The sequence below is a fragment of the Callithrix jacchus genome, chromosome 1 (assembly GCF_049354715.1).
Source record: "Callithrix jacchus isolate 240 chromosome 1, calJac240_pri, whole genome shotgun sequence".
Lineage (NCBI taxonomy): Eukaryota > Metazoa > Chordata > Mammalia > Primates > Cebidae > Callithrix > Callithrix jacchus.
The window spans coordinates 63,580,275-63,596,064 of record NC_133502.1 but is presented as its reverse complement, the minus strand read 5'-3'; the positions used below and the strand labels follow the sequence as shown (position 1 = coordinate 63,596,064).

General features: G+C 37.0%; 1 protein-coding gene across 1 annotated transcript in view; it reads right to left on the bottom strand.

The window, feature by feature from the left end:
* The window catches only part of LOC128931542 (vacuolar protein-sorting-associated protein 36-like), a 38,033-nt gene that overhangs the window by 18,112 nt on the left and 4,131 nt on the right, over positions 1 to 15,790 (bottom strand). The window contains 5 exon segments of the mRNA XM_078355541.1: positions 5,882 to 5,964; positions 7,189 to 7,279; positions 8,353 to 8,467; positions 10,442 to 10,512; positions 13,082 to 13,150. Coding sequence (XP_078211667.1) covers positions 5,882 to 5,964; positions 7,189 to 7,279; positions 8,353 to 8,467; positions 10,442 to 10,512; positions 13,082 to 13,150 — 429 coding nt within the window.

Here is a 15,790-nt window from a genome sequence, read left to right as displayed (position 1 = left end):
TTATTTAATTTGCTACAGCAAATAACTACTTGAAAGGCCTTTTCAAATTTAATTATATTTATAATAAATTATTTCAATTTACTGAAAATATACTGCCAGTGCAGAATATCTTATCTAATTGATGCATACAGATGTTACTTCTTAAAACCAATTAAGCAGCATGCCATTCACTAAAATACCAGTCCACATGGCAGTCTGAAACATATACTAGTTGCTCTGATCAGCTTATGCCCATCTGCAGGAAAGCATCCCCCAAAGGATTTTGCTAAAAGAATAGCATGTTGTGTATTCTTATGGCCAACTCACTAAATACTGAAAACAAAGGGGAATGTGCACACACCTAACAGAAATTTCCTTACATATACAAAAGGCTTAAACACTGGATTCTTATCAGCTAGAGCAGGCAGATGCAGGAAACCCTTTATGAGAAACTCTGGGCACCAGCTCTGAAAGTAAGTCAATTCTAACATTTAAACAGAGGGCAAATCACACACCAACCTAGTTTTCAAAAATTAAACACACATTTTGAACACAGATTTTTACTTTTAATATATAAGACATTAATAGATTTCTTTTATCTGTGTTAAGAAAACTGGTAAGACAAAACTTTTAAATTTTATATGGTAAATCACTGTATTTATTATATTATGTTGCTGTAGAAAAAATACGCTAAGTTAATAGTGGTTGGACAAAGAATATATAAATAAGCCCTTTAAACTTACACAGAGGCAATAAAAAAATACAGTAAATATTTTAGTGCCTTAAAGTCTATAAATATTTAAGTGATTATTAAACCCAGACAAAAGCTTCCTCTCTTCTATTTCTATAATTATTGTAAAATTTGAAATTAGTCAACTATCAACAATGGGTTAAGAAACTACCTACAATAAAAATTAAAGCAAAAGAGACACACATAGCCATCCGATAATTGTATCTGCCAGTTTACGGAACCTTGCATCCCTCTACCACAACTATGGTCAAATTTCCACTTCAATTCTGACAAAAACCGCACCTGTTTTAAAACCAGGAGTACCCTCCTAAGCTAACTTATGGCACGATTTCTTACTTATTTTTAGTTATCACTTTGGCTATTAGCATCAGTAACAATGTATTCTTGATTTTCCATTTTGGTACTCTCGAATGTGCCTTGCATCTTCCATTCCCTTTTCCTGGGTTCTTATCCATGCTAGTCATCTGCTAAAGCCTATTCACCTTTCAACATTTGACTTCCATATTCCTGCTGCTAACATGCCCTCGATGACCTCAAAAGAAGTTAGGGATCATGTTATATGTCCCTGCTGCAGCCTGTATGTTCACCTCGAAATGGTGTTTCCCTCTCTCACTGAATAATGCCTCTTTGCCCGTCTGTGTCTGTGCATCACCCCAGTATCCACAGCCTCTGATACAAGGCCTGGCACAAAGTAGGGAGGAACACTGCTAAATAAATTAATGATCTGCATGATTAAATTAATGATCTGTATGGTGGAGCACAATGCTTATGTAGAATCCTTTGAGCTATGCGACTCCAAGAAAATTAGACCAAAACAAAATAACTTACTTTATAAATTAAGAAAATCATTATTTTCAACAAACCATTGAGTTAGAATGGCACTATTCAGAAAGAAAAATACAAATAATGGAAAATTAGCCCACTGCTCCATGCCATCTCCAAAAGTGTTGACATAAAGAGGTCGGCGACAGACACTGCTGAAAGATGGTGACAGCACCTTCTAGGTGGCAAAGAGAGCAGTGATGATGTGGTGCACTGTCATCACCAGCAACTGCCTGCAAACCAGGAGACATGGATTCTCCTCTGCTTCCTTCCAAATCTAGTCACTCACTCTGAGACAATTTCTTCTCTGAATAATAAGGAGCCTTCTAATGCTAAAATGTTGAAATTTTATCAATCTTCTTAGAATAGACGATTCTGAAAAGATGGTGGCTATGGCAGCACCGTTTTTCAATCTCTCCAGTTCACAACATGAAAACAGACAGGGCAACTAGATCTCAAAACCAAAAACCCCATAGGTAACATACACTATAATACTAAGTGTTAGAATACTAGCAAAGCTCCCCAAAGATACAAGCAGGTGGGGCAAACTGCTAAGAGCCACAAGACCTGCAGGATGCTAGCATCTAGGTAGTAGAAAGAAAAGAAAAGCAACAATGTAACCACACACCTGAGAATGAGAGAGCCCCAAGAGGGCCAATAGGGATTCACCAGAAAGCAAGGCAGGCCAATTTGAGGACAGTGCCTAAAATGGGGAGGGTTTTGCCTACTTCAATAATAGAAAGGCCTACTATCAACCTTTTATTTCAAAATAAGCTAAAAGATGTTAAGAAGATGATACAAGCTATGAAGGATCAATATAAATCAGAAATAGATGACGGAATTCAGAAAATAATTAAAAATAAAGGAAAAAATCATTTCAGGAATAAAGGCTACACTAGACAGGTATGAGTGAATAAACACAACAGATAAAACCTTCAAAGAAAGGTAAAAAAGAGGAAAACTTTCTAAATAAAAAAGAAAGGAAAAGCATTAGTGTCACAAATAGTGAAGTCAGGCAGTGAAACTGCAACATACAGCTAATGGGAGTCTCAGAAGAAAAGAATCAAAGCAATTATTGAAAATTATAGGCTGGGCATCCCAGTACTTTGGGAGGCCGAGGCGAGTGGATCACGAGGTCAAGAGTTTGAGACCAGCCTGGCCAATATGATGAAACCCCATTTCTACTAAAATTATAAAAAATTAGCCAGATGTGGTGGCACATCCCTGTAATCCCAGCAACTTGGGAAGCTGAGGCAGAAGAATTGCTTGAACCTGGGAAAGGTTCAAAGGTTGCAGTGAACTGAGATTGTACCACTGCACTCCAGCTTGGGAAACAGAATGAGACTCTGTCTCAAAAAAAAGAGAATTTTAACACAGAAAAATTTCCCTGAAGTTAAAACATTCCTGAAATGAAACTATATACTGAAAAAGCACAGCATATACCTAAGAATAACAACTGAGAATCACTAATACACAGATACATTCTAGCAAAATTACCAGGCTTTAAAGTAAAATTTAAAAATCCTTTGCCCATCTAGGAAAAACAGCAAGTGGCTTTTAAGGGGAAAAAATCAGGTTATCTTCACTCTGTGACAGCAACACTTCGTGCCAGACCAAAGGAAAAAAAAGAAAGTAATATAATGCAGGCACTCAAAGAAGGAAAATGGGAGCCAAGGATTTAAAATCCAACAAAACTAATCTTCATGTCTAAGGAAGACAAACATGACAGACACAGGGTTGTTCTATGATCATTTCCTAAAAAATCTACTACCAAATGAGCTTCAGACAACCAAAGTGACTACAGAGAGCTCAGCATAGGACTGTTGGCACTAAACATAGAGCTATGTAAAACTAAGACTCAATGAGAGCTGGAGCTGGGGGGAAGTATATGTAGTGGCTGCAGGCTCAGATTGTGTAAATACAGTACACCTATTTTTCAAATGTATGAAGAATGGGGAAAACACATATACGATTTTTTTTTAAAACTGTTCTAGCCAGGCGCGGTGGCTCACGCCTATAATCCCAGCACTTTTGGAGGCTCAGGCAGGTGGATTACGAGGTCAAGAGATCAAGACCATCCTGGTCAACGAGGTGAAACCCCGTCTCTACTAAAAATACAAAAATTAGCTGGGCATGGTAGCACCTGCCTGTAATCCCAGCTACTCGGGAGGGTGAGGCAGGAGAATTGCTTGAACCCAGAAGGCGGAGGTTGCGGTGAGCCGAGATCGTGCCATTGCACTCCAGTCTGGGTGACAACAGCAAAACTCCGTCTCAAAAAAAAAAAAAAACAACTGTTCTAGTAATTATTCGGTAGTGTCATCCTAAATTTGAATAGAAAAGATAAATATGCTCTCGTTAGGCACTTTATATTGACAAGGACAAAATTCTAGCTCTGCCATTGAAAAAGCCTAGAAACAAAGATCAACTCAATAGTCATGGATATGACTAGCAGGCAGACTGTAGTTCTAAAATACCATTTCACACTAAAAGAAACCAGAGCTTCTCAGATAAATGGTGGATTCCAGATCTGGAGCAGGAAATTTATAAGCTGGTCCTGGAACTGTTGTCACATCAGATCATGAAGAAGCTAGCAAAGTTCACCAAGTCACAACAAAAGCACTCAGAGGGTCGACTTGAAGCAGCTCCCACTAGCCAAAGATGGGACAATTTGAGCTTCAAATAGGATAACTGTAACTGATTGAAACCCATCAAATATGCTAAGCTTCATGAATTCATAATGACATGTTAAAAAAACCTAATTAGTTAGATTAGCCTCATTCATCAGAAGATAATAAGGAAATAATTTATTACCCTGATGAAAAAGGAAAATGCAATTATCCTGCCTTTCCTATATGAACGGGACAACCAAACAGCAGATAAAGGGAAACATTTCTTTAAAAAGTATTCCAACTAATAAGTGAAAAATAAACACAGAATCATCACTATTTACCACCACCAATGAACTAATAGATCTAGGCACTGAATATTAACAGCTGCTAATGTGACAGAGATAAGATGTGCCTCTGACAAAAGAACACAGCATCACCTCTAGTGTTGCCAAAGGGACAGAACATGAGTGTGATAGAGAATCTGCATCCAGCTGCCAATTTGGAGAAGGAAAACACCCAGCTTCACCATAGATAAACAACCAGAAAAACCTACTATGGGCACTTAATAAGGTCAAATGCCCTTGGTTCTCCAACAGTACTCTATATTTTCTTTTTTCTTTCTTTTTTTTTTGAGATGGAGTTTCACTCTTGTTAACCAGGCTGGAGTGCAATGGCGCGATCTCCGCCTCCTGGGTTCAGGCAATTCTCCTGCCTCAGCTTCCTGAGTAGCTGGGATTACAGGCATGCGCCACCATGCCCAGCTAAGTTTTTGTATTTTTAGTAGAAACGGGGTTTCACCATGTTGACCAGGATGGTCTCGATCTCTTGACCTCGTGATCCACCAGCCTCGGCCTCCCAAAGTGCTGGGATTACAGGCTTGAGCCACCGCACCCGGCCAGTATATTTTCAATTAGTGAGCCCCAAATAAGTATTCAAATAACTATTTGTAGTTTTAGACTTTACTTGATTGACATAAATCTTTGAAATTCTCTGAACAGCAACCATCGATGGAATTTTACTTACGAATTACTATAAAAACAAAGATTTACTTTAAAGCATCATTTTGTGAAAAAAACCAAGACCATTTTTATATAAACATGGAAAAACCAATGATATGTTTAGCTGTATTAACTAATCCAATGCATAACTGTCTTTTTAACTACAGTTCTTTCCCCTTCTCTTGAATTTCCTCATACATGATAAAGCCTCAGAAACACTGGAAGGTACATGCTCAAGGTTGTCTCCTAGTAGACGTGATGGGCTGGTTTGAGCCATTCTTACTGATGTCTGTCTGGTGTCTGATCCCTGAGTGGTCATCAACATAAACCAGTGTGGTATCTGGCCACAGACAGTGGCCACAGAACAGCATTTTTCTCTTAACTAAGTTACCTCAACTTCTAAAATAATTATACAGAGAACCCTGAGCTCATTAGGAGTATCCTCCAATCAATTTCATCTAGACTTTAAAATCTACACACAACCTTCTATGATGTGTTTTCTAACAGCAAACAAATTTGCATTTCTTTTTTATTCCTTTTAGAAAAAGGTTTTGGTTAGATTTTGCCAGCCAGAGGTAGACCTGTTAAAGAGAATAGGAGACTACGTAGCTTCAGGCAAATGAAATATATTCTAAATTACAGAAGGGAATTAGTCACAGTTCTATCCAAAAGAATACACACAAACGGCTGGAATATATGGAGAGGCAGAACTTAACAGTTACCTCAGAAATGTTTTTGTCAGTTTCTTTTCTTTTTTCTTCCAGCTTCCTTTCAATACCTACATTTCCTACAGCCCTTATTCTTCCTGGCTGAAAAAAAAAGAAGTAGAAAATAAAACATACAAAATAGGAAGGAAACAAAATCTTTTGTAACCGACTACATTGTTTTCAATAGCGGTAAAGGACCCACAAAGAACCAAAGAAAAACAGCATACACTCACATTTAACTTCCTTTCAAAACATTTGTTTCTTTCTTGCTGTACATAATGATCTTCAAATCATTCAAGAAAAACCAAATATACAGTAAATGGCATATTTTACTAAGCATTTTAGATATAAGTTAAATTTCCTATCATTTTCATTCTTTGACGAGATTTGATGTATCAGATACCCTTTTTTGTGTGTGTGTGTGTGTCTTTTTGTTTTTTTCCTTTTTATGGAGAACAGGGTCTAGATATATTGCCCAGGCAGGTCTCAAACTCCTGGGCTCAAGCTACCTTCTCACCTCTGCCTCCCTAAAAGCTGGGATTACATGCGTGAGCCATAGCGCCCAGCCAGATACTTAATAGGGTCTCAAACATACAAAAAAAAAAAATCAGTTTAAATTTTGGTTCTTAATTAACAGTTATTATCCAAGCTACTTTCATACATTTAATTACCTGTCTAGTGTTGGCGATTAATTTAGATGGGCCTGGAAAGCACCCAGTTGTACTGTTTATTCCCTCAAATGCCACACTGATTATGAAGAACAGAATGCAATGAGTGAACTCACCTTCTATATCACCCAAAGAATTGTGCTGGTAAGCAGTTGTTTATCTTAGTAACACTTATGTTTACTAAGTGTCTGCTGTCTACACAGAACTAAATGAGGTGCTGTGAAATTAAATTTTTTTTTTCTTTTGAGACAGAGTCTTGCCCTGTCACCCAGGCTGGAGTGCAACGACACCATCTTGGCTTACTGCAACTCTGCTTCTCAGGTTCAAGCGATTCTCCTGCCTCAGCCTCCCAAGCAGCTGGGATTATAGGCACATACCACCATGCCCAGCTAATTTTTGTATTTTTAGTAGAAATGGGCTTTTACTATGTTGGCCAGGCTGGTCTCAAACCCTTAACCTTGTCATCCGCCCTCCCAAAGTGCTGGGATTACAGGTGTGAGCCACTGCGCCCAGCTGAAAATATTTTTTTTTTGAATCATAATACCATTGCAGTATTTTGTTTTGAGGAAGTTCTACAAGCACAGAATCTTTTTCTTAATGAAGATATAAGTATAAAGTTAAAAATACTGGATTACCAAATAGTTAAAAAAATACCTGGGGGTCCTATATTTGTTTGTAATGACTGGGAAACTGGCATATTCTCCCATCTTCTCTGTGTCATTTCCTCTGATAAACGCCTGTAAAACTATTATGCAAATAAATACACTTTAAATGAGTCAGTCAGGTTGTGGCATCCTTGCATCCTTGTATAACTCATTAGTTAACATTTCTTTAATATAAAAGTTTGTTCAGTTATTTGCAGCAAGCCCAAAATTCTCAGAGACATCAAAGAAAATACAAGGAAAAGCACAAAGAAAAAAAAAAAAGAGAGAAGGAACTGACCTTCTATATAAAGTGGGCTATTCTCAACAAAGAGATGAGTGACAATGAAATCAATAGACTTACTTTAAACAATCCTGTGTATGTGGATTGTTTTTGATCTATAATGAAACAAACACAGTGCCAGGAAAAATATACAACCATTCTTGATGAAGGAAGCAGAGAATAATTTGTCTAGTTAAAATATAAAACCAAAAAGTAGGACCAAAACATACCTATGCTCACAAATAATCAAATATATTTTTCAATTTCAATGACAAAAACTTTAGTCAATCACTTATATCTCCTTAGTGATCACTTGTCAGGAACACTGGGTGAGGTGCTACAGAAAAAATTAATAATAATTTATGATGTTGATGGGGAGAATAAATACACACTTCGAATGTCTTAAGAATTCTTGTACAGCAACTTATTCAGAACGTATAAACTATCATACTGCAGAAAACTACTTAAGTGATTAAGATTAACTGGAGTTAATCAAGACAGACAGCCTGATTTAAAGCTGGGGAACCTTCAGATACTGAGACAGTTTAACATATCACTGCATTTACACTCTGTTCCTTTAACTACAATATGCCACTGAAAACTGTGCTAGTAGGCGAATGGCATGACTTAGTGTATTTTCCAGCCTCTCTACCTTCCTTGGGACCACACCCTCTGCTTCCCATTCCTGATGAAACCTAAACTTCACCATTCACTGCTAAGGTTTAAGATATAATAAAAATTTTATTGTAAAAATGTGGTGAAATCTGACATGTTGTATAATACTACCTTCCATCGTATTAACAAGCCACAACACACACACACACACACACACACACACACACACACACACACACACCACCTTTATAGTAGGATTTTATTCATATAGAAACTTACCTCAATCTGGCCATGTTCTTTGAAGGACAGTTTGATATAGGAGTTCTTACTACTCTGGAATGGGCCAGGTTCTTTGTTAGGAGGAGCTGGGTGAAGATGAACCACTACTTTGCCACTGAAGAAACAACAAATGTAATATACTGAATTGCCTTTCAAAAAGAGATTCTACCTTCATAACTTTTAATATATTCATGTAGAAACAAACATCCCAAAAAGCATCCTGTAAAGTGTGTATTATTTCTATATTAATGAAGCTTTCAAAAATCTCTCTACTTAAAACTTACAAGCTATGAACCAAAAAGCTTCAAGTTACTAGTTCCATAAATTAAAGCGTTGCTTCAGAAAATATGGTCAAAATAAATTTGCAAAATTCTGAGTCTATGATTATGGTTTTCCAACTACAAACAACCCCAGAGATTATAAGGGGGCCTATAATTTCTGCCAAAGCATACAACCTTATTCATTTGAAAACATATCTGTAAAAATGGCCAGCCGATATTTTATTAAAACTCCATCCAAAGCTAACATTCTACAGTGTCATTTGTTGGAAAATGCCACTCAATCAACAGCATGATCTAGAAAGATATCCAATAACAAAAAGAATTCCCAAAATGCTTTGGCTCTGAGAACACAAACTACCATTATCTTCTAAAAATACCGCTACATTTGGTCAGCTGAATAAGTCTGTTTTCCTCCTTTTTCTTCAACCTGGTCAATAAGCAATCTTCCAGAAAGATTAGGGAAACTAAAATACTCTAAGCATCCCGGGTACCTAGTTTAGTGCTTTTTCTTTATTAATCATCACAACTATTTACTCAATTTTACTTTTACTTTTATGGAACCACATGGTTACCTAAATATCACAGTAAAATTGAAACACCAGGCACTGGGCCTCATCAATATGAATAGGTGGCGCCAGCCTTGTAAGGACACCACCTATTTCCTTGTGTATGAAACGAAAGAAGCATCTTTAGTTCAGAGATGTTAAAAGGTGAAACATACACATCCTGAAATCCAACCAAATGTAACTGATTGAGGGGAGGGGCTGGGAACTAAAGAGAATACTTGAGAAAAGTTAACTTGGCATATTACTGAAGTCCTCCTCACTGGAGATGTTTAAAAAATACAACACTAATGTGAAGGTAAATATTTTAAATATTTCTTTTAGTTTAGATTTTCTTGGAACACAGGAAAGGAAAATTAAATAACCTGGAACAACCTTAATACAATGGCGAAAAGTGATAAGGGAAAAATATAAATCATAAAAACAATCTACCCTAAAAATCTATGGCTTAAAAAAACTATGGCTTATTAATCTTTTTAAAATGTTGGTTAGTTTCTTTTATGGTCAAATTAATATTTTACAGTAAATCATAACATTATGATCAAGGCATGCATTTCACGTCCAGCGAAGCTCAACATTGTTTAACTTCTACTGAAGTGTCTAATTTTGCTAAACCTAAAGATAAGCCTCCATAGGAAAAAAAATTCCCATGCCGATAATATTTGTTCACATGTCTCCTCAATTACATGTACTTAAAATATAAAGCCAAGTTTTCAGTACATTTGAATAAACAGGAGCATTTGAACTTACGCTTTTATACTAGGGTGGCCTCATCTCCTGGCTTGCCTGGGACACTCCAATTGTGTCCCTGTTGCCCTGGTCTAACTGTTCATTGTACCCCTCATTATTCTGATAAATGTCCTGCTTTGTACAATAACTATTATTATATGCTATTTAATCCTGCTATCTGAACAAGTCAAACTTAAGAAACGAACTTAACGATCAGCTAGAAACAGGAGCAAAGTCAGTTATTTTTTTCAATAGATTACTTCTGATTTTAAGTATGAAATGAAAGGTACACAGGCATGTGAAAGCAAATTGTCTATGGAAAGACAATGATAACTGGGCCACATTTTTTTATTATGACCCATGTAAAATAGACAAGGATATTACAGCAAACCTAGGTACTTTATTCATGCTTTAAGAATGAATTCACACATCATTGAGTCTAAGATAGGACCTCTTGACCAATAGCATGACAGGAAATGTCTTCTGTGAATAAAGACAGTGCTATATAGACCTTACCTCTTCCCAATTCCAGCCACCTGTTCTTCAATGAACACAATTTGGGAAAGAAGAATGGCCATGCAGCACTCCTAGGAGGGAATCAGTAGCTCAATCAAAGACTCTACCCAACATCCATAACACTTGCCAGAAATCCTTGTTTTATAGCATTAATCAGAGTGTCATATACCTTAATAAAAACAATGAAAAACAATAATAATTTTATTCCTTAAAGGAACTCAAGGAAAAATTAAATGAAAACAATACTGTGGTGGCATTTTCCTGTGTGGAAGAACATAAGAAGTGTAAAAGAAGCTGTGACTAGCTTTTGTTTTTACAATGGGTGTATTTTCTAAGAGTAACATTTCTATGAAAACTTTTTACTTGTAATATTTGCTTACAGTGAAAGCAAAAAACAAAACAGATACATCAAAACAATTTTAAGGAGAGCATTTATGTAGATGACTTTCTCTTCTTTATAATTTTCCACACTTCACTCATATGCCCACATACAACTATTAATAGTTTTAAATAGAAAATATTGATGTAGCATACCTTTATTTGTATGTTTAAGTTTTTTTTTTTTCTTGAGACAGAGTCTTGCTCTGTCACCTGGGCTGGAGTGCAGTGGCACGATCTTGGCTCACTGCAACCTCTGCCTCCCAGGTTCAAGCAATTCTTCTGCCTCAGGCTCCTTAATAGCTGGAATTACAGGCGAGCACCACCACAACCCAGCTAATTTTTGTATTTTTAATAGAGAACAGGTTTCACCATGCTGACCAGGCTAGTCTCAAACTCCTGACCTTAAGTGATCCCCCTGCCTTGGCCTCCCAAAGTGCCAGGATTACAGGCAGAAGCCACTGTGCCTAGCCGGTACATTTAATTTTTAACATATATAAACAGTATGTTTAATTTTTATATATGACAAGCAATGTAGTAAGTCTAAAGATTTGTTCAAATTGACCTCTTTATATGATATTCAAAAAATTATACTAAGATTAACTTATCAACATATTGTTTAAAGACATCCATTCTATCCTCCCCAAAAAGATTTATTTTCTGAATATATATTACCTTTAAAGGAATTAGACAATATTAACAGTCAACGGCAGCAGTCCCCAACCTTTTTGGTACCAGGGACTGGTTTCATGGAAGACAGTATTTCCTGGGGAGCAGGAGTTGTAGTTTCAGGATGAAACTGTTTCACTTCACATCATCAGGCATTAGATTCTCATAAGGAGTGCATGATCCCGCACATGTGCACTTCACAATATGGTTCATGCTCCTGTCAGAATCTAATGCCCCTGCTGATCGGATGGGAGGCAGAGCTCAGGTGGTAATATTCACCCGCCACTCACCTCCTGCTATCTGACCTGGTTCCTATCACACCATAGACTAGTACTGGTCTGTGGCCTGGTGGAGTTGGGGACTCCTGCTCTAAGGCATGCATTATCAACAGGGGCAATATCAGACCTAGGAGACAAAAGTTAGTTCCCGGGGTGTAAAAAAGTTAGATATCGTAAGGCTTAGCAGCAGCCCTTCAAGGGCTACAGTACAGTATATAGTTTATTTGTGGTACTAAAATTTCATGGGGTTTGGGGGAACAGTCAGGAAAATAAAAGCACAGATGAGACAGCTATTTTACTGGCAATGCTAAAATTAATGTATATATACTTTCAGGTTGAAACTCTTGGGAATAAAGATATCAGCTCTGTATACACATAACTCACTCTCCCTTCCTGAAAAAAATAAAAAAATAAACAGGCTGGGCACGGTGGCTCATGCCTGTAATCCCAGCTCTTTGGGAGGATGAGGTGGATGGATCAGGAACTCAGGGATTTGAGACCAGCCTGACCATCATGGTGAAACCCTGTCTCTACTAAAAATACAAAAATTAGCCTGGCATGGTGATGGGCACCTGTAATCACAGTGACTCAGGAGGCTGAGGTAGGAGAATCGCTTGAACCTGGGAGGCAGAGGTTGCAATGAGCCGATATTGTGCCACTGCACTCCAGCCTAGGCGACAAGAGTGAGACTCTGTCTCCAAAATAAATGGGCATGGGGGAATCCTCTTGTTGAGTCAGTTAGAAACAGTTTTCAATATCTAGTAAAAGCATGCACTTGCTGGCAGACGTAGCCTCCTGATTCTCAACGACAACCTAGGACTAGTGGTTTTAAGGACCTATGAGCTCTTTTTAAAGACTCCCTCACAACTGATGGGGGAATTATTCCCCTGTTACACATGGAACATTCAGATATAGAGTAGAATTTGACTGGTATTTAAAAAACATGATTCTCCATCCAATAACTACATGGACTTTTCTGGAGCTCAATAAAAGACAACACGCTAACTCCTGTTTCCCACTCCATTTAGAGAAATTATATGGGACACACTCTTTTGTCATTCAGAAAAGGAAAACTTATTATTGCATTCATTATATAAGTTTTACCAAAAATGAAAAAAGAAGAAAAAGCGTCAGTGATTTAAAACCTACTATGGTGGCTCATACCTATAGTCCCAGCCACTCAGGAGGTTGAGGCCAGGAGGATCACTTTAGCCCAGAGGTTATAGATCACCCCGGGCAACACAGCAAGACCCTGTCTCTAAAAAATAGATAAACAAAATAAAACGTACAACAGATGCAAAAAACTATATCTTACATGATTTTTCTGATCTCTCCAAATCAGTCGGTGTGTGCTAAGAAGGAGAGTCCCAGCATTAAATTTTATCTAGAAAGAAAGAGCATCACAAAATATTAATAACAATGGTTCAGATTTTCTTCTTCATGAATTATACAACACTCAATTAATCTTATAAATAAACATTTTACTTTTAGCATAGGCTTATCACAAATTAAAGAGGACCAATGCTACATACTTCATAACCTATCTCCATAGTCCTGACAGAATTGGAAGAAAATGCAAACAACCAAGTATGATACACATTCATACGCTGCATTCCATGCAAAGGTAAAATAGAAATGACGAGGTAGAACTGCATGGATTACCATGGAACTCTAAGACATTGGATGGATGGGAAAGAAAGTGATTTACCGCAATAGACAATATTACATATGCTCTATATGTGTGTGGTTGCAGACACACACGTAGTGAAAAGGGTCGAAGAGGAACACATAGTTATCTGTTAACAATCATTATCTCAGAAAAAGTGTGAGGAAAGGAGTAGAAAGGAAGCAAAGAGCTCTTTTTACCTCTACACTTCACTACTGATTGAATTTTTTTGCAGTTCATGTATAACACTCAAACATTTTTAATAAAAACAAAATCCAGGAATAGATACAAATACATACAAAAATAAATATGGATGGAGATTCAATCAATGGCACTGGGACAACTGGGTTGCCAGGTAGAAAACAGAAAAAGCCATATATCTGGGTTAGTACCTAATACAATGTACCAAAATGAATTCTAGATGGATCAAATGATTGAATAAAAAAAAGAAAAATTATAAAAGCACTAGAAAAAAATCATGAGATAATTTTTTAAGTAATCTGAGTGGAGAAGACCTTTCTAAGAAGGCATTAAACCCATTAGCATTAAAGTAAAACTTCCAAATTCATATGTGGAAGCCCTAATCCTTGATGCCATGGTGTTTGGCGATGGAGCCTTTGGGGGTGATTCGGTTTCGAAGATCATGAGGTGGGGCCCTCCTGATGGGACTAGTATCTCTATAAGAAGATGAACAGACAGGAGGGCTTCCTCTCCATGAGTGCGTGCTGAGAGAAGACCGTGCAAGTACACAGGGAAATGGTGGTCATCTGCAAGCCAGGAAGGTCCTCACCAACAACCAAATCTGCCAGCACCTTGATCTTCCAGCACCAGACTTCCCAGTCTCCAGAACTATGAGAAATAAACGCCTGTTGTTTAAGCCACCAGGTTATGGTATTCTGTTTTAGCAGCTAAGCTGACTAGGACATATGCTTTGGGTTTGTACCTAATACAATGCACCAAAATGAATTCTAGATGGATCAAATGATTGAATAAAAAAAGAAAAAATTATATTATATTCAAAATATAAATTTTAAAATTTCTTCAAAACTACAATACAATCACCAAGAAATGCCAGCTAGGTCTTTAGGACCAAACCTTTAACCCTCACTACTTGTTACTCTGCCCTGAAAGTAATATAAATAAGCAAATGTTAGAGTTGGAACCCAAGAGATGAATGAATTAAACCCCTATGTTTCTGTTAAAAACAAGATATGTACTAGAAGCTTCTATTAACTGAAGTTACTAGAAAGTGGAATTTGCCATAAGATAGGGCTTGCTTGTGTCCTTTCCAGGAATATTCAGTTATTTTAAAAGTTATGTCTGTTGCTCACTAAGTCCTAGATTAAAAAAAGAAAAAAATAAAAGTTACAAGGCTAGTCCCATTTATAAGGCAGCCTTACAACATAAACTCTATGGAAAGCATAATAAGATTGGAATTGTTTTGAGTTTAAAATAACATGTTAAAAATATTTGTAAAGTAAATAACGAATTGGAGCATTATTATATAACATTCTTAAATAAAAATAATAAATTATATATGTGGTTGATAACATAGAGACTTATGATATTAATATAGAAAAAAGCAGGTCTCAAAATAGTACATATAGCATGACTCCATACACAGAACACCCCAGAAGTAATTGTTTATGCATAGTAGGATTATTGATTATTTCAAGTTTCTCCTTTTGGCTTATCCATACTTAACAACTTTATTACATGTCTAATAAATAAAAAGAAAAGATTGATCACAGGCATGTACATCTTCATGAAACTCTGAACTGTAATTATAACTGTATATACAATCATTTGTTGTTAAATCAAGCACACACAGGAACATCTGTCAAAAAGTCCCCGTATAATAAATAACACACTTCTTGACATACCTTTTAAAAATTGTTTCTAAGAGTAAGGTCTGATGGAATTATTATTTATTTATTTATTTAAGACGGACTTTCGCTCTTGTTGCCCACGCTAGAGTGCAATGGCGCGATCTCAGCTCAGTGCAACCCCCACCTCCTGGGTTCAAGCGATTCTCCTGCCTCAGCCTTCTGAGTAGCTGAGATTACAGGCATGCACTACCATTTTGTATATTTACATCTATGTTTCCTCAACATGGAGAAACCCTGTCTCTACTAAATATACAAAATTGCAGCTAATTTTGTATATTTAGTAGAGACAGGGTTTCTCCATGTTGGTCAGGCTGGTCTCAAACTCCCAACCTCAGGTGATCCACCTGCCTCAGCCTCCCAAAGTCTGGGATTACAGGCATGAGCCACCTCGCCTGGCCTGATTGTATTATTGTTTTAATAGTATTAAGCAGTAAATAATGATATGGTTAGTAAACTTTAATGAAAACAG